Below are 26143 nucleotides of genomic sequence, written 5' to 3'. Positions count from 1 at the left end.
TTAAACAAAGCATAAACTGTTTAAAAACCAGTTTAGGAATCTTAGTCTCCCTCAAGCTGTAACACCCAACTCCCTGAAAATACCTTCCTGAGATAGGTAAGGATGTATACATTCCCAAGTGTTGAGAAAGGTCAACTTTCCTGCCCTCTGCCTACCACCAGCTCATTTATTCAACTCCTGAATGATTAATGAAGGATGGATTCTATTATCTACTACAGAGAGTAAGGACTCAGGGGAATTAGATTCCTGTGTATGGAACGTGCTAACGGAATTTCACTAGTAGATGCAGTAAGGAGTCTGGATGTGCAAGACTGGAAGGTGTTTTTAAGCAAGGGTATATGGATTCAAACCCCAGTGGTGGTTATGTACCTTATTCAGATGCTTTAACCTCTCAGAATCCAATCGCCATTACGTATTACAGAAAACAGTACCTACCCCACAGAGCTCAATATGTCTGAAAGCACCTCAGGCAGGGCAAATGCTTACTATCCTTTATCCATCCCGCTTCTCTGAAACACATGGAGATTTTTACCCCAACTAGAGCAATATAAAAAGTTCCCCAGAGAAATTTGACCTAGGCGTTTCTGGAGGGGAGGAGATATGGGGAAGGAAGTAAACCAAGGATTTGTACACACTAAGTACATGCTCTTCCACTGCCGCATCCCAGCCAAGATGGGATCTTGGAGGATAAAGAGGATTTAGGTGTTGATGGAGAAGGCAGCAGAATAGAGGAACAGAGGAAGAAGAGTGAGAACCAAGAGTACAGACCCAGGTAAGAAAGGTAGGGAGAAAAATGGACTGAGGAGAAAAGGCTCATGGGAAAGTGCATAAAACAGCAGGAAATACTGCCCACATTTACCTCTGAGCTCAAGACTGAACACCAGGAGCAGGGTTGCTGGCACAAGCCTACAGCCGCAGCTTTAGTTCCCCCCGGATCCCACCTTCTCTACCACTGAAGTAGGGAAACACAGGTGTGCTGTGTCAATGGGTTGCTCTGCAGGACAAGCCAAGCTTCTCTGCAATGGAAGGCACTTCTTTATTAGTTCAAAAAGCAAGCCCGACGCAGCCTGAGCTGGATCGCAACAGAGTGGTACAACACTTGGCTCCTAACACTAATGCAGTTGTGGGTCCTTCTGCTGTGTAAGGATCTTTGTGTCCTACAGGTCTGTTTCCTCTTCTGTATAGGAAGGGGACACAACTACTTAAATCTCTTCTTAAAATCTTCTGGCATTTGACAAATCTTCTACACTATTCAGGCAGAAAGCTGTCCCCAGATATAACAGACCCATTTTGAGTGCTCTAAAGTCTAGATTTCGTTTAGGGCAATACTAATGTCAACTGCATCCCATCTAAGAGGAGACAGGCTACTTGTTTCCTATTTCCTAAGATGGCCTAACTACTTCCTTCCAAACCTCAGCCTGTATACGTCAATGTGTCCCCTGGCTGTGATCTGGCAATCTCACATCACAGGGCTGCCTGTGTTTTCAAGGCAGTAATCAGTCATGTGAGGTGCAGCTATCCATAGAGGACTCAATTGAGAGAACAATACATTATTGGGTTCTAAATACTTTCTATACAGAGTTTAAACATGTTTAATACGTCAGCAATGTGACCATATCATAAAGATCAAAAATCATGACTTGTAAAAGAATGATTGAAATAACTAAAGATATTTAATCTAGAGAAAAAAATGACTTGGGAAACACATGATAGCTACTGTGAAGTACTAAAAAGGGCAGCCGCAGGGAAGAACGACTATTTCCTAACACCCATCAGTTAAAATTAATAGAGGTATACTCTGACTTGATATAAAGGAAGATCTTTTTTTTTCTTTTTTCTTTTCTTTTCTTTTTTTTTAACTTTTTGGTTTTATGAGATAGCCCAGACTGAACGCAAACTTGTGATCCTCCTGTCTTGGCCTCCCACGAGCCGGGATTACAGGTATGCACCACTATACCCAGCTTCAAGAATTTTAAAAACACTATCTAGGAGTGTTCAAGTAGTGTCCCATGTCAGTGATTGGGAACAAGTTAAGAGCTAGCTGCTGTCCTACTGGCAGGTGCTTATGGTCTCCTCGGTTACAGTTAAGTTACGAGCAGCTTCAGTCCAATAAATTACTGTCCCCACCACTGGGCCTGTGTGTTGGTTATTCTAAAGAGGAAGATTGGAAGGCAATAACATCAAATCCTGGAAATAGACAGGAGCCTTCATGAAGATGTCCTTTCCGACTCTCCAAATACCCACTCACAAGTGCTCTCAAAAACACCCAGTGCCTTTACTTAGCTTTACCTCCTTCACATATGCTCAATATGAGCAATTTGACTCCCAAGCCTAGGTTTGGCCTGAGTGTTTCTTGTGAGCCACGGTTTTAGGCATAGGAATTGTTGTGGAGGGGGAGCCCCCCTACCTGCAGGGAGCTATAACCATAGAAGTCTGTAGAAGGAGAGGGATTTAAGGAGTTTGGGGCATGTAGGCCTCAAGATGTAGGCCTGGCACCATCACTGTCCAGGAAGGGCCCAGGTCCTATGCTCTGTGCATAGGGGCCATTTGTTCTTGGCAGACTTCAATCCAAGAGTTTGTGTGGACCAGACTAGGGATTAGGGAGAAGGCAATGGCTGCTTGGAGAGAAACCAGGCCCTTCAGTTGGAAAGGATGGTTGGAACATAGCATTGAAGTTGGCTCGGCTTTCAAGCTGTACACGGTGGGCCAGCGGGGAGGTGAGTCCACGGACAAAATGGATCCGAACCAGCCCTGACTGCCCCCCAGATACCAGCCATCCATAGGAGTCCAGGTTTGGGCTGAAACGTACCTGTGAAGAGAAGAGAAAACCGTAAGAACCTCAGGGGTTGTGTCTTTGGGCAAACCCCTGCCTGCATGAGCTTTAAAAACAGATCACCGCACCACTTCAGATCACTTCAGCCCTCAGAAGGCAGAAGCAAGCGGATCTCCGTGAGTTTGAGGCCAACCTAGTCTACGAGGTGACCAGGATAGCCACTGACCCTGTATCAAAACCACCCAAACACCCAAACAAATAAAGTCACAATCAGGATGACTGGACCATGTGAGACAGTCAGTGAATGAGGTCTGTATACCATGACCCAGGAGAGAGAATCAAGGCTGCTTCCCCTCCCGCCATCTCACTGCCTTTAAACCTCTCACTTCACTGATCACAGACACAGAGTGGGGCAGGAGAGATGGAAGACAAGCTCTCACCTTGTGAATAGCTTCAAGTTGCAGCCTGTCCAGGCAAAGCTGAGAATGCCCTTCTCCTTCCTGCATGCGAAGCATCGGTTCTCTACGAAGCAGATTGTGGAAGGAGCTCTGGGAAACATAGGTGGAGTTTCTTAGGACTCCCTGTTACCTAAGGTTTCTATCTGTCCTAATGTCACAATGACTTGTAGTCACGACTTACCAGATCTGTGTCTTGAAAGAGCAGGTAGTGGTGGTTGATGGTCTCAGTGTAGGTCCTCGCCTTGGGAGGGTTGGGGGTCTCAGAGGAGGTCGAGGAGTAGTCTTGGTCTTCAGGGCTGTCCTGGTATGGTATCAGATCTGCTTTATATATAGGCTAAAGAGAAAACCGTAAGGTTAGCATCTGAAATTTTTATTTTTTATTTATAACTGCATGCACTCGCACATACTATGGGATGCATGGGAGTCAATTCTTTCTTCTATCCTGAGGACCCTGGGGAACAAACTCAGCTCAGAGAGGCTTAGCAGCTGGTGTCTCTACATGCTAAGCCAGCTCTCAAAACAGACTTTAAATACTCAACACAAAAGCAGAAAGGAAACCAGCTCACAGTGGCCAAGTCTCAAGAACAGAAAGAACACCCTGAGGCTGGCACAGGGCTGTGAGCCTGATGACCTGAGGCAGAGACAGAGAAGGACTCTCCAAGGTCGCCCTCTGGCTACACCAAACCTCATACACATGAAATAAGTATAATGCCAGTAACAATTTTTAGGAAACATGTTCAGTTCTAACAGGGTAGAGGAGGTTATACATAAGTCCTCGCTACAACAGGACAGTGTCAGAGGCTGGCACGAGCACTAGCTTGTACTCTACCTTGAGCTGGCCAGACTATGATCTAATAGACAAATGTTCATAGACTTACAAATCTTCTTTCTGCAGGTTTCTTGACATTGATTGGGTTTGACGCCATGTCAGGTAAAATAGCTGCAATGAGCTCCCCGGATATATCTCCTGCAGCTACTGTCCCAAGCCAGTCTGAACCTGAAAGACTCTAATAGGAAGAGACATATTGATTTCACCCATCCACTCATTCACTCCTGTGATAATGACTAAATAGTCTGAGGTTGAGGCGAGACACACACAAAAAAACACTCTTGTCCCTAACCATACAGTTACCATACACCTGCTCCTCCTGTGCCCTGAATGGTGTCCTGTTACTGTCTGCTCCTGACTTACTACAGTGAGCGAATGACCATTTCCTGCATACTGAAACTTGGAGAAAGGAGAGGCTCACCCAGACAGTGCCTTTCCGTGGAGCAGTAAAGTAGGCCTTAAAACCAAGGTAACCCGCATCAATGTAATGAATTCCACAGAGCCCGTAACTAGAAGAGAAAGAAAATAAACCTTCCTTTTTCTAAGAGCATTGTTTCTTCCAGAATTCAGATACCTCAGCCAACAAACTCAACCCTCCTTGTCCCACAATCTGACATGCTCCGCGCCCCAACCCGCAGGGCCTGTCCCCAGAACTCATATCTTCATCTTGTCGTACGAGGCATAACAGTTGTCTTGAGCCACTGTGACACCATTGTAGGGGAGCAGCCAGGAAAGCTCTGTACTCAAGAAGCGCTTGATACAATTTATTGGTTCATAAGGTCGTCGAAGATCCCAGAACTTGATTTTCCGGTCACTCCCTGCAGACACCAGGAAATGACTGAAAAAATGGGAGGTGAGATCAGAGCCTGTATGGAAGAGTGGGCCTGCTACAGTTCCCCGCTCCACAGCCCTCGTACTCTGTACCTGTTAGCTTTGCACCACTGAATTGTACGAACAGCCTGGTCATGGGCTAGGAAACACTGGAAGGGGTACAGCTTTAAGGAGCCATCAGAGAGTCGTATCCTTTGGAGGGGCGAGTTAGTGGGAAGATTCCAGAAAACTACCATGCCTAAAGTAGAGATAGAATGTGGAGACATCAGAGCAGCAGTTCTTGACCCATGGGTTACCACCCCCTTGGAAAACCTCTATCTCCAAAAGAATTTACATTACAATTCATAACTGTAGCAACACTAGTTACGAAGTGGCAACGAAATAATGTCATGGCTGGGGTCAGACCACGTGAGGGACTGCACTAAAGCACCCTGACACTAGGAGGGTTGAGTTCTGCTACACTAGGAAGGCTCTGTGGTCTTATTTCTTCCTTTGAGATTCCAGACTGCCTCCTACTCTCAAATCCACACTGCAGTGAAAGTGCAGGACAATGATGACGGGCCTCAGTTCTCCCTCCCAGCTCAGCTCAAATACCCAACCTGACACTAACTAAAAAATGGCGGTGGAATCCTAGACCCACATTTGAAAGGTTTCACTCTGAGTGTATCTGATGGCTGCTACATAGAGAGATTTTTTAAAATTATGTGTATTTGTCAGTGTGGGAGTATGTACATATGTAAATGTAGGTACAGATGGATGCCAGAAGGTGGTTCTGGATCTCCTAGAGCAGGATTTTAAAACAGTGCATATCTGCTGATATGGGGGGACATATTTATAATCTCCGCATTTGGGCTGAGGCAGGAGGATCTGCCTGGGGCACACTGAAGCCATATCTCAACAAAACAAAACAGAACTCCTTTAGAATAGCAGCTGTCAAACTATAACCAACAAATCAGACAGATAGAGTGCTGCCTTCTTTATTTAGTACTCATGCATGCCAGGCAAGTGCTCCATTTCACAGGGATGGAGTTAGACCCTCACTGCATAATGCTCCTTTGAGCCAGCTTCTGAGTATGCAGGCTGGTCTCAAACTCACCGCATGCTTCTGCTCTGCCCACACTGTGTTGGGATGATAATTATAAGCCCCAATACTTGGCTTAGGTGCCTGCCTCAGTAAATTCCAGTGAAACAAACAATCACACTTACTCAGTCAGGGTTGACTGCATATCCAAATAGCAGAATGTAATACCAACAATGGCAAAATAGCTCATAAAGTCTAAAATCCTTTCTATTTGGTGCATTATCTAATTCTTCTGTACAAGAATAATAAAAGTAACAAAGTACAGAGGAAAAGACAACAAATGGCAAACAAAAAAATTTGATTGACAAGGCTGGCAAAGGAGAGGTGCTCAAATGTAATTCAGATAAAAATAAAGGATAAAGGACATTAAAAATCTTATAATAGTTTAGGAACATATCTGTAGCTAAAACCCCTTGTATACATAAACTTAGGGAGTGAAGCATTTATAAATCTTTCTTGGAAAACAAAACCAAAAAAGAATATAGTGACTTGTAGGTAAGCAATGAAAACAACCCAGCAAGGAGCCAAAGGGGCCTGGGGAAGAGAATCATTAGAGCACTTAAAACCACAGCAATTATCTCACACCAGGACTGAGTTCAATCACCAGTCCTGGGAGGATGTAAAGACAGAAGAAGCATGTATCCTGACCAGGAAATACCACCAAGGAAAACAGAAGACGCAAGTGTGATAGAGGAAGGTTAAAAAGGTGCTAATGGCCTGAGCTTTCTGACAGAAAGTCTACTGCTATGATAATTATGAAACCATCACTTAAAAACAATAAAGGCAGGGCTGGTGAGATGGCTCAGCAGTAAAGGCACTTATTGCCAAACTTGGCAACCCGAGTTTGAACCCTAGGGATTAGCTACATGGTTAAAAAAAAGAACCAACTTCCACAAGTAATCTTCAAAACTCCACCCATCACCCTCCCCCCAAATAAATGTAAAAGATATGTAATTAAATATCTTTAAATTATACTTATTTGAGGAACTGGGAGATTATACCCAGGACCTTATGAATATTACAAAGCACTTGCTAACCTTTTACTTTTGAGATATGGTCTAAGATGCCTGGGCATTCCTTGTACTTGGTGCTCCTCCCTCAGGCTTCACAGCAGATGAGATATAGGCCTGCACCGCTAGGCCCTCCAACACCTTCAAGAGAACACTGATCCCCTAGCACTGGAGTCACCATGTGAGCTGCCATGTGGACGCTGGGACTCAAACCCACGTCCTCTGAAAGAGCTGCCAGTGTTCTTAACGGCTAAGCTATTTCTCCAGCTCTCTACACCTTTAAACAGCTTATATAGTATGATCTTTTTTCTATAAACTCGTCTTTCTTTAAACTCCTGTGTGCTTATTTTCAGAGAATTTTTCTCTTTTCTATTTTATAATGGAACATTTATCTGAAGCATATTAATTTCAAGCACACAATTCCATGAGTTTGCTAGCTACTTGTACTAGTGAGATAACCCCACCAACAAGAACCCAAGTGTTTCCATAAATGTTAACATTCCTATGACTCTTTGCATCTATTTTGAGTGAGACAAACAACTTTCTAAATACCATACCAGTAATCATCAGGCATTGTGACTGTGGGTAGTTTCTTCCAGTGACTGTCTTAGATGTTTCCTCATGTGTCAGGAGACCATCACTTTTTTATTGCTGAATAGTCTGTTGTATTTACCAGTTTTGTCCATCTATCTTTCAAACTTCCTGTCTCAGTTAGGTTTCTATCACTGCAAAGAGACACCATGACCAAGGCAACTCTTATAAAGGCACACTTGGTGCTGGAAGAGCTGAGAGTTCTACATCTTGATCTGAAGGCAGCCAAGACTGTTCCACACTGAGTGGAGTATAGGAAACCTCAATATCTACTCACAGTAACACACTTCCTCCAATAAGGCCACACCTCCTCCAATAATCCCACACCTAATAGTGCCGCTCCATATGGCCAAGCGTTCAAACACATGAATCTATGGGGGCCAAACCTATTCAAACCACATTCCACTCCCTGGCCTCTGCAGGCTTTTAGCTATAACATAATGCTAAATTCATTTAGTCCAACTTTGAAAGTCCCCATAATCTATCACAATATTTAAAATTCCAAAGTTCAAAGTCTCTTCTGAGCGTCATGCAATCTATTAACTATAATCCTCTACAAAGTCAAAAATCAAAAAGCAGATCGCGTACCTCCAACATCACAGGATATACATTACCATTCCAAAATGTCAGAGTGAGGAAGTAATGGACCAAAGCCAAGACCAAAACCAGCCGGGCAAACTCCAAACTCTGCATCTCCTGTCTGATGACCAACTCCTTTTCAGGTTTGTTGACTACAATTCTTTCTCTTGGCTGGTCAACTCCATTAGTAGCTTTCCCCAGCAGGTGGCCCACGGCTCTGGCATCTCTAATATCTTGGGGTCGCCAAGGCAACTTTAATTTTATAGCTCTTGTTCCAATGTCTGGGATCCACATGATATTCTAGGCTCCTCCAAAGGGCTTGCATCACTTCTCCAGCTCTGGCCTCTGTAGCACTCCAGGGTCTGGTTGACCCCACTCTACTGCTGCTGCTGTTCTTGCTGGTAATCTCATAGTACTGCACCTCCAAATTTTACACTGGGGTCTTCCACTACAACTAGGGTGCACTTTCACAATCCCTCATAGGTTCTCTTCATGGCGCCCAGCTTCAACTTCTCTGCACGACAGGGCCTTCAACTGCCACTGAAACTGCACATTTACCAATGACCTTTCTTGGCCTCTCACAGTGCCAAAACTCAGCTACTTGTCATGATCCCTCATGCTTTCAAAACCAGTACCACCTGGGTGATTCTTATACATCAAGTTCAACTGCCACCATGATTTCTATCTCTGGACCAAAGCTTCTTTGTGCTCTGAGAACACATCGCAGATTCCACCTCAGTAACACTATCTTCTTAATCACTGCTAATTTCTTAGCTCCAGCGAACCAGCATCAATTGTCTCAGTAACTCTGTCTACTATTGACTCTAAAGCCAGAACCATGGCAGAAGCTGTCGATTTCTGTTGCTTTGCTGGGACTGGTACATGGTCCCCTTGTTCAATTACATCTTCACCAGCTTTCTGTTCAATGATTTTCCTTCACTGCCTAAACTTGGCTCTCCTGAAACTTGTTCTGTAGACTAACCTTGACCTCAAGAGAGCTGCATGCCTCTGTCTCATGAGTGCTGGGATTATGCCTGGTCCTAGGCTTTTCTGTAATTCCTTTTCACAAGAGACATGACTACTATGCCTCAAGATCTGGATCACAAGCCTGTATCTCCCAGCATTAATCTGGATCATATGTATGCCCTCCACTCTGGGTTGTAGTTTGTTCCAGATAGTCAAGCTGAGAACTGAGACTAGCCTTCATAATCCACCCCTTGTCAACCAGACTCACAATCACATCTCCTTCTGACTGAATGAAAACAATAACCAGGTAATAACAATGCCTAACATGATAAAACTCTCCCTTGTTAACTGCAAACTTATAAACAATAAGCTTAGCTGGGTGGGATCTTGCCCTGAGGTCACCACTTCCTTAATTCCATTTAATATTTGAATACAGGATTTAGCTCCATTCTACTTCCTGGTGCCCTTTTAATCTTTAAAGCATATACACTGTGTATTTTTCCTTTCTCAGTTTGCTATGTCTGATCAAAAGGCTCTCCACAGAGTGACCCACAGGACAAAGTCTATGCGAAGCTATTCTGAGATTCCCTTTGTCAATGCAATCTCTTCACTTTAGCCTCAGGCAGACTCTTCAGACAAGGGCAAAAAGCAACTACATTCTTCACCAAAACATCAAAAGAATAGTCTCTAGGACACAAACTAAAATTTTCTTCTGAAATCTCTTCAGCCAGCCTCCCACAGTTCCAATCGCCCTCAACACCACTGTCTTCTATGCTTCTGCTAGGAAGGCCCACTAAACCCCACTTAAAGCATTTCACTGCTTTCCAAAGTCCCTAAATCCACATTTCTCCCAGCAAAAGCATGGTTAGGCCTATCACTAGTCCCTGGTACCAACTACTGCTGTGCAGAGACACCATGACCACAGCAACTCGTACCGTGGCTGGTTTACAGTCTGTATCATCATGGTGGGAAGTGTATGTAGCACTGTGCATGCAGACGTGGTGCTGGTGGAGCCCAGAGCTCTACATCTTGATCTGAACTGTTCCACACTGGGTGGAGTTTGAGCACAGGAAACCTCAAAGCCCACCCAGAGTGACTGCACTTTTTCCAACAAGGACACACCTTCTAGTCATGCCATTATCTGTGGCCAAGCATTCCAACATAGGAATCTACAAGGGGCCGAACCTATTCAAACAACCACAATTACATTAATTTATTTTGTATGTGTGTAGTGTAGCCTGTGTACGAAGAAGTACATCTTGACTTGAAGGAATTAGTTCTCCTCTTTGACCATGTGGGTCTTAAGAATTGAACTCAGGTTTTCAGGCTTGACAGCAAGTACCAATATATTCTGGACTATTTATTTAGCCATCCAACTCTTTAAAAAAGTGTGTGTGTGTGTGTGTGTGTGTGTGTGTGTGTGTGTGTGTAGCTTGTTTGCTTATTTGCAAGACAGGGTTTCTCTGTATAATCCTGACTGTTGCTAGAACTTGCTCTGTAAACCAAGTTGGCCACCAACTCAGAGAACCATCTGCCTGTGCCTCTCAAGTGCTGGGATTAAAGGTGTGTGTCACTGTCAGCCAGTTTAAAAAAAGAAACAAAAACGTTAAATGTGTATGCCATGGGTGCCCTGACCTGCTAGAGGACCTCTAAGGCCCTGGAGCTGGAGTTACAAGAGAGTGAGCTGCCTGACACTGGTGCTATGGTCCTCTGGCAGAGCATATACTCTTAACCACTGAGCTCTCTCCACATTCCCTGCTTAATTTTATTAATTAATAAAATCATACTTATTTTGTGTGTCTGTGACATGTATGGTCCATGCATGTCCGAGCTGGCATGCGGAGGTCGGAGGACACCTAGGAGTTGCTTCTCTCCCTTCTATGTGGGATCAGGGATCACTCTCAGGTCAGCGCCTCAGTGGCAGACATCTTCATCTGTGCCATCCATCTTGCCAGCACCTCCATTTAATTCTGAGTTGACTTTCTTTAAACTAGCAAATATTTAGTTATCTCATCTTCATAAAGGAGTGTACTAAATTATGTTCACATCACTCTTTCCTTTTCTTTGAGAAGAAGTCAAAGATAGCTGGCCTAAAATAGCTATTTTCAAGGATGACCACCAAATGCTCCACTACGTAGCTATACCCTCAACTATGAACTTCTGCTCATCCTGCCTCTACCTCTCAAGTATGAAGACTCCAGGCATGTAACACTATGCCTAATTCACGTAGTGCTAGGGACTGAACATGAAAAGGCTTAAGCCATGCAAAGTAAGCACCATCCAAACCCAAGCACATGTAACGCTTAAAGAGCAACAGGTCTTCGTTCTGTTTTTACCATTATAGTATCCAGCAGCCAGGTGGTGGTGAGGCCTGGTAGGCATCCAAGCCAGGCTAAGGCACTGACCACACTCAGAGGGGTCTGAAGCTTGTACAGACCCCACCTGAAGAGTTGCCAAACACTGGACCTGCAAGGACAGAAGAGATAACTTTAGGGTTAAGAAGTCCTTATTGTTTGAAATAAAACTTTAATCAGTTTGTTTTTGTTTTTTGTTTTATTTTGTTTTAGACAGGGTTTCTGTTTCTTCGTGTAGCCTTAGTGGTCCTGGAACTCTGTAGACCAGGCTGGCCTTGAACTCCGAGATCCACTTGTCTCTGCCTCCACCCCACCCAGTTTCCAATCAGTTCTTAATCCAAAAAGGGACCCATTCCAAAGGGAAAGACTCACTGTAGAATCTGTAAAAAGAGGCTCTTGGAGGACGGTGCCTCAAGTATGGTAACAGGTTCCTCACTCACCTTGTAGATGGCAGGTTTCATAGCATCTGTAGGGAAGGAAGATCGGCGGTAAACATGATGCTCTGCATCCAGAGGGCTGAGCTCTTACTCAGGCCTTGCTTTGAGATCAGGATCTCATGTTTGAGCAATGACTTCTTCATCCTTTTTCTCAGCATATAATTTCTGACCCTATCTCTTCCTGCCTTCACCTTCTTCCCCAACACTAGCTTTCCTTCTGTGGGAACTGCTGCCTCCTCCAACCTGATATCTTCTTTCTTTGTCTCTACAACTTTGCTCATTTACCTAAAACTTTGGTTTTTGGTTTTTGGTTTTTTGCATTCTCTACTTGTTCTTTCCTTATTGACTTGATCCTGCATTCTTATATAAACATGCCCTATTGCCTCCTCTATGGGATTAAATACATAAAGTCAGGGGTAGCAACCCCAGAACATGGGAGATGAAAAGAGAAGTTCAAAATCATTCTCAGCTGCAGGGCAAGTTCAAAACCAGCCTGGGCAACATGAGACCCTGCCTCAAAACACAATAAAAGAAATACACAAGTACCTCCCTTTGGCCCACATCCACCAGGTCACCTCCCTTTATAATCAACCTTTTTTCTTTTGTATGTTTTTGAGACAGGGTCTACCTACATAGCCTTGAACTTATAGAGCTCTGCCTGCCTGCCTCCTAAGTGATCTGCTATAACTAAACTTTCTAAAGAAGTTATCTAAGGTATATCCAGTCCCTACGCCACATGCAGTCAAGAACAGCTAAGAATGTGTCTCAACACATTAGCGGATTGTTCTTTTTCTTTTGGTATTTAACTGTGAGGTTCCTGGGACTGAACTTTGTAGATGACATCATACATAATGTCAAAGGGCTGGTCATGCCTGATTTCCTGTTTCCACCTCAACCTAGTCCTTTGGTCAGACCACCAAATACAAAACCTCCTAGGGCTTATACCCAGATGCCCTCTTCTTAAATACTCAGTACTGGGGAGGCGAGGGCGGACAGGGGTGGGGGATGGGACAGAATCTATCTTTCTTGACTCTTCCTAAAAGATATTGTATGGGGGAGGACATAGATCTCTGGGGGGTCCTGAAATCAGCACTGGGTAAAAAAAAAAAAAAAAAACATCAGCTAAAGGTAAGTACCACCTGTCAGCCTCAACCCTTAGCAATGCTTTACAGTCAATTTCCAAGGGCACAGAATATGGAAGAGGGAGAAATGACTGGTAAAATGTTGAAAGGGTGCAGTTAGTCTGCAAAAGAGAGAGAATTTGAACTCAAAAATGACCAATGAAAGTCATAGTCTTATCATAAAGGCTTAACTGAACATGCTTTCATGCTAGAGACTACACTAGTGGAGGTCACGGGAGGCAGACAGGCCTGTGAGCTCTGGCTACTACCATGGCAGCTATGCAACTTGCCTGGGGGCTGCTGAGCCAGGAGGGCCTCAGGATGCGGCAGACTGAACAGCAGTACCTTCCCATCTGAGCAGGCCAGAGCCAAGAGACCCAGGCGAGGCAGGAGAGGAGCCTGGGGGGTGAGAGCAGATCTGTGCTGAGGCTTGCTGCTTTCAGGTGCCTCTCAGAAAACCCGAGGCTCTGGTCCCTTAAAACATGACATGGGGTTGCTGGAAAAACCCACCCGCCACACTCTAACCTTCCTTCCTCCAACCCTAAGAACTCCCAAGGCTAGCTCAGTCAATTAGAAGTACCTTCCGAAGGGTTTCTGGATGTTCCCATGCCCCGCTGGGGCAGAACTTGAGGTCCCAGATACAGCCACTGTCACAAGCAATCCCATAGACAAAGTGGGCCCTGTTGCCAGGACTGGAGAAAGAAACACAGGGAGACAGTGGGTAGGAAGAGCTTATAACTAATGGAGCTCCACTTCCTTGTCTTGTCTCAGCCCAATACAAGCCCTGCCCGTTTCTCCCTCACCCACCTGCCTGTGGCAGTGTCCCAGCCCCACCTCACCAGCTTTCTTGCTGCAATGTCCCAAGGCCCCAGAGCTGCAGCAGCCCAGGGCCTGAATGAAGCTGGCTCAGTGGGTGTGTCTCATTCATGTCAGGGCTGGAGAAAAGGGCCACATACTGTGAGGCTGCTGACCCTTCAGGCACTGGGCACCAGTCCAGAGCCCAGAGCGGTCCCCCTGTGAAGAAGGACACATCCCAGCGCTCTGGATGTGCTGTGATTGAGCTAAATCTAGAGAAAAGTCAGAGCAACAAAAAAATGTTAGGACAAAATGGAGAAGTTCCATTGGAACAAGTTATGTCTGGCTTAGGCAAAGGTCTAAAGGGCTGGAGAGATGGCTCAGCGGTTAAGAGCACCCAACTACTCTTCCAGAGGTCCTGAGTTCAATTCCCAGCAACCACATGGTGGCTCACAACCATCTGTAAAGAGATCTGATGCCCTCTTCTGGTGTATCTGAAGACAGCTACAGTGTACTTATATATAATAAATGAATAAATCTTTATAAAAAAAGTTAAAAAATTAAAAAAAAAAGGTCTAAAAATCAGAGTCTGGTTGGAGTGGGACTCTGCCACGACTCCTGCTCACCTCCCCCACTTCCTGCTCAGAAAGGAACCCCTCAAATCTTTCAAGACTTGGTTTCATGCTAAGTGAACTGGCCTCCCAAGACCCCCAAGCCTCCCTGGGTCCAGCTTGCAGAGAAAGCTGACCACTGTATTAGAGAGGATCAGCCTGCTCCAGCCAGGAGTCCATCCTGAGCATTACAGAGCTCAGCACTCAGGAGAGGAAAGGGCTAATTGCCAGCCCCTGAAACATGAGTGTTTCCTACTTCTCTCTTCCACTGTCAGGGAAGAAGAGAAAGGCTAAGCTGCTGCTGTCTTTTACCTGTTTATTCGGTAGATTGTGCCGTCCTCAGGAATCCCTTCACGCTGTACAGAAAACAGGGGAGACTTCTCCTCCTGGGGCAGGTAGGGAGCCGCTTCACTGTGGGAATCAGAAATGTCAGTCTGAACCGACAAGATTGCTGTCCCAGGATTCCCATCATGATCCTTAGAGTTCTATCACTTGTCTGTCATCTCCTTCAAGCCTTATGGTGACTAATGCTGTCAGCCTGACAAGACTCAAGTCACCCGCTAGGCAAGCCTGTGGGCACACTTGTGAAGGGTCACCTAGATTAGGCTGGTCTCTGGGCATATTTGTGAGCAATTTTCTTTATTCAGTTAATTGAAATAAGACAATTCACCCTAAATGTGGGCAGCACCATCCCATAGGCTTGGGTCCGTCTCGGACTACATAAAATTAAAGCTAGCTGAGTACACACACCCACTCTTCTCTCCTTCCTAACTGTAAATAAAGTGTAACTAGCTGTCTCAGGTCTGCCTCACCATGATGGACTACAGCCTTGTCCTGTGAGACAAAATACATGCTCTCTCGTTAAGTTGCTTTTGCCAGGCCAGGGCATTTTTATCACAGCAAAGGGAGGTGATACAGCGTCAGAGTCGTCAACTCAACTTACAGTTCAGATAACAACTGCCACTTCCAGGCTACTGGAATCCACTCAGCAAACTCCCAGAATGAATGCTGCTGCTCTCGGCTAGAGAAACAGAAGCGTCGTCAATGGAAAAGGAGAGGAACTCTTCAATAGCACTGTCTAAGACCATTTTCCAGAGGGTGGGAATGATTTGTGGTTTAGAGGTAAGTAGCTACCAGCACTTGAAATGTGGTTAAGAATTAAGAGATTGTGCCCTTTTAACACTGTCCCTTAGTAATGAACACCACCACCACTCCACACATAAGCAAGGGCTTCTCTTTCTAGGTCCTTATACTTCCCCTTCCCCCGCCCTGTCTTTATTCCCAATCTCACAGGTCCTTGGTGAGGTGGAGGCACTTCCAAACAGGAGCCATGATGTAATTGGGTAAGCCATTGGGAGCCATGCCCCGGCAGTGTGGTTTCTGTTTCTAAGGATCAAAGTAAAGAAAATATAAAAAGAACATTCTAGGTTAGAGAAAGTCCCAGAAGAGAGCTTTCTTTCTCAGTGTTTGAATTTTCCTTGGCATTACATATCCTACCAACTATCCTATCAGCCTCTAAAGAGATCTGTGCTCCAGTTACTCTATATCTATTAAAACATTCTCTGCTCGCCTTTCTCCAGCCTCCACAACATTTGGCTCAGAGGTCTCTCCTACATGTCCTCAAACTCCCACCCTGTGGGACAGCGTCACCTATTCCTCCCACACTCAGTATTCCTTTCTAGACCCCCTTCCTCTGACAGGTCATGTTGAGGAGGACACCGCCCTGGAATCTCACCCATGGCCCAGGGATGATTATCACTTTTTTTTTTTTTTAAGATTTATTCATTTATTATATATAAGTACACTGTAGCTGTCTTCAGATACACCAGAAGAGGGTATCGGATCTCTTTACAGGTGGTTGTGAGCCACCATGTGGTTGCTGGGAATTGAACTTAGGACCTCTGGAAGAGTAGTCGGGTGCTCTTAACCGCTGAGCCATCTCTCCAGCCCTGATTACCACTTTTAAGTCCCATTATAAAGCTAGCATCATTATAAACTTGACTCAGTCACAACTTTTTTTTTTTTTTTTTACAAATTGTAGGCTACAGAGCTATATTTAGGAGTAACGCAAAAAAGGAAACTAAAAAATTCAATTAAATTAAGAAATAAATAGGTCAGACATGGTGTTGTGTGCCTTTAATCCCACTACTTAGGAGGCAGAGACTGGCAGATCTAGATTTATACAGAGAAAACCTATCTTGAAAAACAAAAATCAAAAAACAAACAAAAAGAAAGAAACAAAAAAAACAAAAAACAAACAATCAAACAAACAAAAGAAAAGGCCAAGTATGCCTCTAAGCCCAGCATTTAGGGAGGAAAGAGACCCAATCTTTAAAAAAAAAAACCAAACCATACACACAATGGAGAATAGAGGAGAGATTCAAGGTCTAGTCCACACCTTAGCAGACATGGCCACAAGTTTGCTTGTACATGTATACATGAGCAAGGACACATGTGTGTGCAGCCTTGTCTGTCTACCCAACCAAGTTCCTGTTTAAGCAGGGTGTAGTGTCCACACTGGTAATGCAGGACTAAGAAAACTGAGGTAGGAGATGAGTCTAAACTAAACAGTACAGATACTTTTAAAGCCACAGAATTGCACATTTTTAAATGTTAAGTTTATGTTACCGATACTAATCACAAAAACCAAACAAACTAATCACAAAAAATCAAACAAACAAAACTAGTGTGTGTTGGCACCTAGCTACCTAAGTCCTTTTGTCCTCTCCATCAATCTCTGTACATTATTCCGGACCCCATCTTCTGCTGCTGTTGCCTTCTGTGAAATCTGAACAGTTAGTATCCCCCTCATCCCCCCATGTCCAAGTCACTTTGTGGCATTCAGTACACTGAAAACTTTAAGAAGCAGGATCCTTGTTCTCACATGTGGTCTTCAGTAGAGAATACTCCAGGATGAGCAATCTATTCACTACACTCTTCCCTGTATAGCCTCTCCAGTGCCTCACATTTTTGAAGTTTTTCCTTTTGTTGTTACTATTTTTGGCTAGCCATGGGTACTCAGAATGCTAAAATTCCCATTTTCCCATCTCTTTGTTGTTAATTCACGTTACCCCTGCAGCAGGTCCCCGTGGGGTGCTTCGGGGTGCGACAGGCTCAGGATCAGATGAGTTCTCACTCGGGGCTTCACTCTCTTCCTCATCCTCACCCTCGACCTGGAGAACAAAGTCTTCATCCCGAGCACGTCCATCTTCTTCACCCTGAGAGGCTGCTTGCCGGGTCTTCTTCGGCTTCGTGGGGCTGCTCACCTTGGGACTCTTAGGCCCAGACAGCGGTGCAGGCAGGGCCGTGGAGAGTTCTTCAGCTAGTTCCTGAAGATACAGAAGTGCCCTGTGGGACAGGGTGGAGTCAGAGCCATCCTCACAAGCATTCAACAGAGCCCACATTTCTAGACTTTATTACTGTTTTATTGATCTCAGTAATGCTGTGAAGCAGCTACCAGTCTCCCCTTCCCTCCAATAGATGCAGAAATAGAAATCCACGGAAATTAAGTGACTTGGCACAGGCAAGCCAAACACCAAGGAAAATGAAAGGCTTTCTAACACTAGGCTAGTGCATCTTTACCCTACCACATAGAACATAAAGGGCAAGGGAAAGAAGGAAAGGCACAGAAACACTGAAATAAATTGAGTGGTAAAAGCAATGAAGACCTGGGGGAAGTCTGTGAAAAATGTGATGGAGAGCCAGGTGTGGTGGCGCACGCCTGCAATCCCAGCACTCGGGAGGCTGAGTTGGGAGGATCGCAAGTTCGAGGCCAACCTGGGTTGGGCAGCGACACCCTGTCTCAAAACAAAAACAAAACAAACAAAATGTGATGGAGTATGAAGTACAGAAAGAAATTACTTAGATACAAGTTAGCAACACATACCACAGAAGTGGCTCTTACGAGCTAATGGGTTGCCCCCACCCAGAACCCAGATACCACCCTACTTACCTGATACCTCACCAATCTTCCCATCTCTCCAACCTTCCCACCTCCCCACCACCCCTCCACCAGGCAGTGCGCCACAATCCTTACACTTGGGCAGCCCTTCGGCGGGGTCGTTCCCCAGAAGGGGTCTCAAAGTCCTCGGGGGGCCTCTTTGGATGTGGAGACTCTGGCTGATCTAGGCCTTTGGACAACTTCAATAGTAGCAGGTCTCCCTTGGACTTTTGACTTCGTTTCTTAGGCATGGGGGTGGACAGAGGGTTGGACTGATCTAAAAGACCAGGAACCAGAGGGGCGGATGGAGGTTTACGTTGCTGAGGCCTTTTAGCGCCTCTTGGTGTCCTACCACCTCTCCTCCCGGAAGGCTTTGAGGCCCTAGGGTTTGAGACCTTTGCCATCTCTGAAGAAAGATCTGTAGGGAAGAATATGGTCTGTGAGATGGGATCAGAGCTCAAGTTCTTTGGACTACAGAATACTGCACCAAGTTTTTAAGAACCTATGAGCTCAATCTGCTCTCTCATTTTAAGTTAAGCAAAGAGAGAGAGAGAGAGATCAAGGCACATACCTTGCTGTTCCAATCTGGTGAGGCTCTCCTGATCTGGAGGAAGCCTCCTCTTGTCAGAAGAATCCTCAAATCCAGGCAGAGGAGGAGGTAGTGACATCTCGATGGAGGCCTCCACACTGGACGTTTCTGAGGAGGCCTTGACATCCAGCTGGTTTAGTTCTTCTTGTCCAGGAGAGTCTACCACAATCATGCTCCCCACGGGGTCGGCCTCCCCCAGGGCAACATAGCCGACCCCGCAGGTATCCATCAGCACCCCCCAAAATGGCTGCCCTGCATACAGAGATATAGCAATGAGTGTAACACAGAAGCTATTTGTAGAGGCTCAGATTTTTCTCTATTACCCCTTCATCTCATAACCAGAAACCCAAGCATCCTGATCATTCATTCATTCATTCATTCATTCAAATAACTACTGGTGTAGCAAGATGGCCTCCTAGATTAGGATGCTTGCTGCCAAGACTCATGACTAGAATTCAGTCCCCCCTGATCTGCATGGCATGTGTAAGGAGAAAACCAATTTCTACAGTTGTACTCTGACTTCCATATGGTCCGCTACATGTGTGCCCGCTCAAAAAACAAATAAACGTACCCCCAACACACAAACTTATGTTAAGCCCTGTTCTAGGATCTAGTAAAGACAAAAAAGGAGTGGGGCATAGTAGTGTACACCTGTAATCCCAGCTCCTGGGAAGCTGAGGCAGGAGAGGCTATGAGTTTGAAACCAGCCTGGGGTACACACAAGCCCCTGTTTCAGAAAACAAAAGAAAAAAACAGGTAAGATACTAAGTTCTTGAGATTTTACATTCTCATGTAGCAAATAAACAATAAGTAAGCAGATAATAACAAACTATCTTAAATGTTTACTACATGCCAAGCATAATATTAAATGCTCTATGAATGTTACTTATACCTCTCATATGTTGTAAAGACATGGAAGTCAGTATTATAGAAGTAAAATAATAAATCATATTCAGATTCCCCCCACCACAATGGAAAAGGAGTAAAAAGTATGTACCTCTGGATAAGAATCATAACTTCCTAAAAAACAGAGTAAATAATGGGCCAAGCAGTTATGAATGTATGGTGCCAAGTCCCAGCAACTATGGAAGCTGAGGCAAAAAGATAATTTGAGCCCAGGAATTTGGAGCCAGCGTGGGGTATAATACAGCAAGACTCTATTAAACATGAAGAGCTGCCAGATGCTATAAACAGACCAAGCTAAAGTAGGGTACCCAGAGGTGACATTCATTTCTGTGAGCATTACTAAAGGAACAGATTTCCGTAAGAATTAAGAGCTGTACTGAGCTAGGTGGGGTAGAGCAATTTGAAATCTCAGCACTTTAAAGTTGGAAGAAGGTCAAGGCTAGCCTTGGCTATATGCAATCATGCCTTAAAAACAGAAAAAGAGGGGTTGGGGATTTGGCTCAGTGGCAGAGCGCTTGCCTAGGAAGCGCAAGGCCCTGGGTTCGGTCCCCAGCTCCGGAAAAAAAAAAAAGAACCAAAAAAAAAAAAAAAAAAACAGAAAAAGAAACAAAACAAGAGTAAGGGTTTTCTGGAACCTAGCCGTCAATGTTACATTTGAATTGGGGATAGTGGATGCCTATAGTCTATGACATAAGTAAAGATTATCCTATCACATTAAGAGAACTTTCCCACACCAAATAACAGACTAAAGTATCTTCTATCTTTATGAATCCAAAGATATCAGATATATAATCACAGGCCAAGGAGATTGGCAGAAGCAAAACATTGACCACAAACCAAAAATTCGAGCAAATACAACTCTGTAAGGGTCCAGTTTTGGGTCAGGACAACCTGTTTGCCTATGACAAAAGGGAAAGAAATAGTTCAAGTCCCAGGAGGGACACCTCCATAAGTTGAGACATAACTAAAAGATAAATAATTCACCAGTCTCATTGGTAAGGTGTACTCATAAAAACACTAAAAGAAATATGTAAGTTAAAGCCCCTACCTATCCTGTAGCTATAGTTAATTATAAATGACAGCAGTGGGCTGAAGAGATGGCTTAGTGGTTAAGAGCACTGAATGCTCATCCAGAGGTCCTGAGTTCAAATCCCAGCAACCATGTGGTGGTTCACAACCATTTGTTTGTTTGTTTTTTTTTTTTAAAGATTTATTTATTTATTATATATAAGTACACTGTAGCTGTCTTCAGATACACCAGAAGAGGGCATCAGATCTCTTTACAGATGGTTGTGAGCCACCATGTGGTTGCTGGGAATTGAAATCATGACCTCTGGAAGAGCAGTCGGGTACTCTTAACCGCTGAGCCATCTCTCCAGCCCTAAATGTGTAGACCAAGCTGTCCTCGAACTCAGATCCACCTGCCTCTGCCTCTTCAGCACATCCTACCGGCCTGCGCCACCAGGACCGGCGTTCACAACCATTTGTAATAAGATCTGATGCCCTCCTCTGGTGTGTCTAAAGACAGCTACAGTGTACTTATACATAATAATAAATAAAATCTTTTAAAAAAATAAATGACAGCAGTAAACCTTCTAACTCAACTGATGAGGATACAATGCAGACTCATATGCTAACGATACTGTATATGGTGTTCATTGTTCTTCGGTAAATAGAAGACCTGTCTGTCTCCCTTAATATGCAAAAAAAAAAAAAAAATCCAACGTGAGACTTATGCACAGACAGGACAGAAAGAAAAAAAGTTGAAAAGTACCTTTCAAAAGAACTATTCCAGAAAACAGAAGAAAGTTTTCAGCAAACACAAACACTACAGGATCTAGGAAACAAAAGAAAACAATGGCAGGGGGCCTGAGTAAACTGGACACCACAGGGAAAGAAATCAAGTAAAAACTAAAGTCCAAGGGAAGGGAAAGAACATGTTAAAACCACACTGCAACAGTGAGATGAAGAGACTGAGAAAAGCCCTGGACTGACGAGTTAGCTGTAACGACATGACAGACATGGCATTAATGACACAAGAAAAGGAAAGACACTAGCTAACAAGGAGTAAATCTAGAGGCTCTGCTGTTGTTTGTGGGGCAGGTTCAAACTAGGCTGCCCTGGCTGCCTTTGACCAGACAAGAATTTTAATCCCTGCCTCGCTGGGATTAAAGGTGTGCTCCATCATCCCTGATTTAAGAAATTTGTGTTTTAAAAAAGAAGACAAGTATGATGACTGAGAAATATTGTGCTGAGATCAGGAGTCCAAGAACAGTCTGGAAAACATGAGAGCCCCCACTTCACAAATAAAGAAATGAGATGGGGGGGGCAGGGGAGAGCAAGGTGGGGAGAGAGAGCTCAGTGTTTAACAGAAAAAAAAAAAACTTAAAAGAGGTTGGGGCTGTTGACACATGCTTTAAATTTCTTGAGATTAAGGCCAGCTTGGTCTACATTAGGAGTACTGGAAAAGGCAGAGGTACATAGCTAACACCCTGTTTTAAACAAAACAAAAAAATTTAATAGAAGAGAGGGATTACAGCACACCTGCAATCCCAGCAGTGGAAAGTATCACAGGCAGAGGGATGAAGACTTCTAGGCCAGCAGGGACACAGTGAGACCCATCTCCTCTCAAACTCTCACCCTCCAAAATACTGAAATAAGCAAGACCTGGATTTATAAATCAAGACTATTTACTGGGGTGCTGCAGAGGTAGCTCCACTGTTAGGAGCCTCGAGAAGACCTAGGTGGTCCCCAGCACTCACGTGGTGGCTCACAACCAACCACAACTCCAATTCCAAAGGGTCTGATGCCTTCTGAGCTCCAAGAGCACCAGGCACATAAAAGGTGCACATGCATTCAATTCATGCAGGTAAACATCCATAAACATTAAATAAAGAAATGGCTTATTGTACAAAAGAAAAAGAAAGAAAATCAATAAACAATTATTACAGCAAACTATCTGAGTGAAAACACTAAATTTCAAAAAGGAACATCTCTGCTCATCTCAGTGATTTTGAGATGAGTCGCCTACAGAGGAAAAGGCAACAGACCTGCTTCAAAGTTCTCACAAATGCTTGAAATCAGAAAAGAATTACAGCCTTGGGAAATCCTTCACTAAGCTGATACATCATTCAGTAAAGGCAGCAGTATGGCATCCTGGATATGCAAGTTTAAGATCCACATAATTTTTTCCTTTTCTATGAGCTAGAGAAATAGTTCAGGAGTAGAGCACTTGCTTAGCATTTCCCAAAATCCTAGATTCAATCTCCAGTACAGAAAGGAAGGGAGGGAGGGAGGGAGGGAAGACTTTCTAATAGAGAAACTGTATATCAAACACTAGCATCATTTACAACAGTGGAACATTAAATTGAAATTATGTAACTATGGCAACTGTAGCTATGAAACAGGTTCTAACTTCAAATTTTTAAAGCTTCAGTTGGCCATGATCTCAGCCCTTAGGAGTTGAAGCTAAAGGATCTGGAGTCCAGGTCAACCAGGAATATAAAGCTGTCTCAAAGAAAGTAGTCTTGCAAAACAAAACTCAGAGTGTAGCAAAGACAAAACCAAGACAAAAACCTATCTTCTTTGAAAGTTTGTAAGAATTTGCCTATCTGGTTTACTACATGCATCGAACTCGATGCACGAATTAGCATGTAACTTTTTTCAGACTCAACATACCAAAAAACCCTTTTAAAGATTCACCTCTTGTGAAAGGCAGTGGCAGTGCGTGGTAGAATTCCTGTTTAGGATCTTACAATACAAAATTTAAACAGTAAAGGAAGAAATGTTCAGTAAATTCTAAATGGAGTTTTTACTGTCTGCTTTCCTTGCTGCATCAGGCTGCTAACATGACTACTCTCGCAAAAGAAAAACAATTAGATAATACTACATCTTTTTTTTTTTTTTTTGGTTCTTTTTTTCGGAGCTGGGGACCGAACCCAGGGCCTTGCGCTTCCTAGGTAAGCGCTCTACCACTGAGCTAAATCCCCAGCCCCAATACTACATCTTAAACACGGGCTCACTTCACATACACTGTTTAATAACCGGTTCCCAGAGTATTCCTATCATGCAACGGTGATATGTCCGATAATTTTACTGGTACAAAAACGAACATGTTATTTTGCACAAAAACCTGCAACTCACATTTTCAGTTGATACTGCGAGAAACTAAGGAATGTAAATTTGAATAGTAGAACTCGAACTTATTAGGAAAATGGCACTACAGTTGATAACGGTAAAACGTAACGTTAGCAAAGGTTAATTTAAATTTATGTGACAATATGCCTCCAAGGACAAAAAGATCTGGTTATATCCTAAACCTCTCCAGAAAAGTGAATTACCTCCTGTGGAGGTAAAGTCGCCATCTCTGTCTTATCCAAAAGACGGCCAACTTGCCGCGGGATAAAAGAACCAGACAAGGAAACATAACTGGCCCTTGGCTGCGCCAATGGGGTTGCAGCGCGCGGGGCACAACCCCCGGGGTAAGAGCCATTTGGAGGAAAAGGCTGGGACACAGTTAAGTGGGAATGAGCACAACAGGACTGACTGCAATCAGTCGAGACACCGCCACCTGCCATTCCCCAATGCTGGCCGTGGGGGCAGCTTTCGAGCAGCAGACGAGCCCTGATTTCCCTAAGCCTGAGGACAACAGCAGGTTCACCCGCGTCCAAAGGCTCAACGTAACGAGTTCAACGTAAGCAGCGCGGAAGCCTGGCCCCAGATTGCCGCGCTACATACGCCGAGTTGGGTAAGAAGGTAAGACCGGCTGGCAGAGATGGGGGATGCTCAGTGGCCCCAGTGGAGACGGAGGTGAGAGCTCGACGGTTTTGGGGAGAAGCGCAAAGGCTAGAAGGCGCGCTGCCTTGCGCGGGGGTAAGAGAGGAATCGGGAATCTGTTCCCATTGCCTTAGCGCTACGGCAAAAGAATGGGAGGAGTAATTCTGGGTCCCCCGCACACCCCGTTGCGGTACACTCACCCGCGCCAAAGTCCTTCCGGAAGTCCAAGTTCGAAGATGGCGCCGCCTGTCGGGTCGCGGTTTTATGACGAAATCTTGATCGGCTCTTCCTTGCCCCGCCCCCGAGACAAGGTAAACGCAATCTTGGTCTGGAATGCGTTCCCTGCCGAGCTTTCTATTAAACTCTGTGTTCCATAATGCAGCGCGGCGCGGTGTAGCGCTGAGCCCTCCGACTCCCTCAAGCTGTGGCGTGGCTTCCGCGGCCCTAGGACACTGCAGGGCCTTCTGGGAATTTCAGCGACCGGAAGGGGAGGTCGGCGCCTGCGCGGCACTGTGGCTTCACCAGCAACCTTGCCGAAAAGCTTTGAAGAGGAAAGTGTCGCGCTTTAGCTGTCGCCGAGCGTTCGGACCTACCCTTCCACCCAGGTTTCTGGCTTTATGGAGAAAAGAGCCAGACCACACCGATTCTTAACTGCAGTCCCGAGCTTCGACGGACTAGGAGACAATCCTTCGCCGCCAGCTGCCAGAGATCTACTGATTTTCTGCTGCCAGTGAATGAGCCAAGACAGGAAGAAAATGAAAAGGGGGGCTTGGAAATAGGCCAAGGGAAGAAACAAGCGGGAGGGAGCCTAGCTTAGGCTGCGCTTTGAAAGGAGCGAGTCAGCCCAGGACTCAAGCCACTCCCTCACTGGGAGGTGGCCTCCGATGGAGAAAACTAGAGCAACAAGTTTTCCAGAGCCTTTTAAAAACCATGTGAATTTCACAGGTCTGCTCTTACACAGGAGAGGGGTGACTAAAGTGAACAGGAAGAGGTGGAATAACCTAGTTTTTCCCTTTCTAAATAGGCTTATCCATTAATTCCCTTGGTTAAATATTTACGAAAAGTGTGGAAGTTGGGCATATTGGTGTACACGTACAATCCCAACACTCCGGAGATGGAGTCAGGAGGATCAACAGTTCAAAGTCATCCTTGACTACTTGGAAGTTGGAAATCAGCCTGTTCTATATTAGACCTTGTTTCAAAAAATAAGTAAATAAAATAAAATAAAGAAGGGAGAAAATGGGCTCGTCGTCTCCCACCAGTAGTCTTTAGATACTCAAGGCTGAACCAGGAAGTCTTGTGCTCAGGACTTCAGGTCCTACCTGGGTAATCCTGTATCCCTCCCCTCCCCTCCCCCTCCCAAAAAAAGAGGAGATTTAGCCAAAATTTAAAAGGAAAGAAAGAGAACACCCAGTTCTCCGACATCCCCTTATGCCCAAATGACAGCATTTTCCTTTTTTAGATAATTTTTTCCTCTTTTAGATATTGGCTCCTAA

General features: G+C 44.7%; 1 protein-coding gene across 9 annotated transcripts; it reads right to left on the bottom strand.

Annotated features, from left to right (window-relative positions):
- Positions 1-11: 11 nt before the first annotated feature.
- Positions 12-25113, bottom strand: Gtf3c2 (general transcription factor IIIC subunit 2). Of its 9 annotated transcripts, NM_001025120.2 has the most exons (21): positions 24848-25113; positions 21646-21708; positions 18948-19217; positions 18473-18794; positions 18105-18233; positions 17508-17784; positions 15728-15822; positions 15380-15457; positions 14749-14847; positions 13870-14097; positions 13611-13722; positions 13321-13429; positions 11913-11938; positions 11455-11584; positions 4985-5129; positions 4737-4898; positions 4482-4569; positions 4110-4238; positions 3413-3565; positions 3214-3321; positions 1018-2809 (listed from the first exon to the last, which is right to left on the bottom strand). In NM_001025120.2, exons 3-21 carry the CDS (start codon positions 19192-19194, stop codon positions 2591-2593), a joined length of 2856 nt encoding a protein of 951 aa, NP_001020291.1. In that variant the 5' UTR covers positions 19195-19217; positions 21646-21708; positions 24848-25113; the 3' UTR covers positions 1018-2590. The 9 variants fall into 9 exon arrangements, 5 of the variants coding, with proteins under 5 accessions (XP_087409205.1, NP_001020291.1, XP_087409206.1 ...); XM_087553079.1 differs by lacking the exons at positions 1018-2809; positions 21646-21708 and adding an exon at positions 12-1016 and having other exon boundaries at positions 24848-24873; XR_015621850.1 differs by lacking the exon at positions 11913-11938 and having other exon boundaries at positions 13300-13429; positions 24848-24873.
- Positions 25114-26143: the final 1030 nt, after the last annotated feature.

Source organism: Rattus norvegicus, chromosome 6 (genome assembly GCF_021556685.1).
Source record: "Rattus norvegicus strain SHRSP/BbbUtx chromosome 6, alternate assembly SHRSP_T2T, whole genome shotgun sequence".
In the NCBI taxonomy this organism is placed as follows: Eukaryota; Metazoa; Chordata; class Mammalia; order Rodentia; family Muridae; genus Rattus; species Rattus norvegicus.
Note: the sequence above shows the minus strand (reverse complement) of the source record. Positions and strands in the feature narration are given on the sequence as shown.

Excerpts from the sequence above, each read along its gene's own strand:
- Gtf3c2 (NM_001025120.2), bottom strand. The coding sequence starts at position 19,194 with ATGGATACCTGCGGGGTCGGCTATGTTGCCCTGGGGGAGGCCGACCCC. Across the intron at positions 4,570-4,736 it reads CAAGACAACTGTTATGCCTC|TTACGGGCTCTGTGGAATTC; the intron begins GTACGACAAGAT and ends TTTCTCTTCTAG. Across the intron at positions 4,239-4,481 it reads CACGGAAAGGCACTGTCTGG|AGTCTTTCAGGTTCAGACTG; the intron begins GTGAGCCTCTCC and ends TCTTCCTATTAG.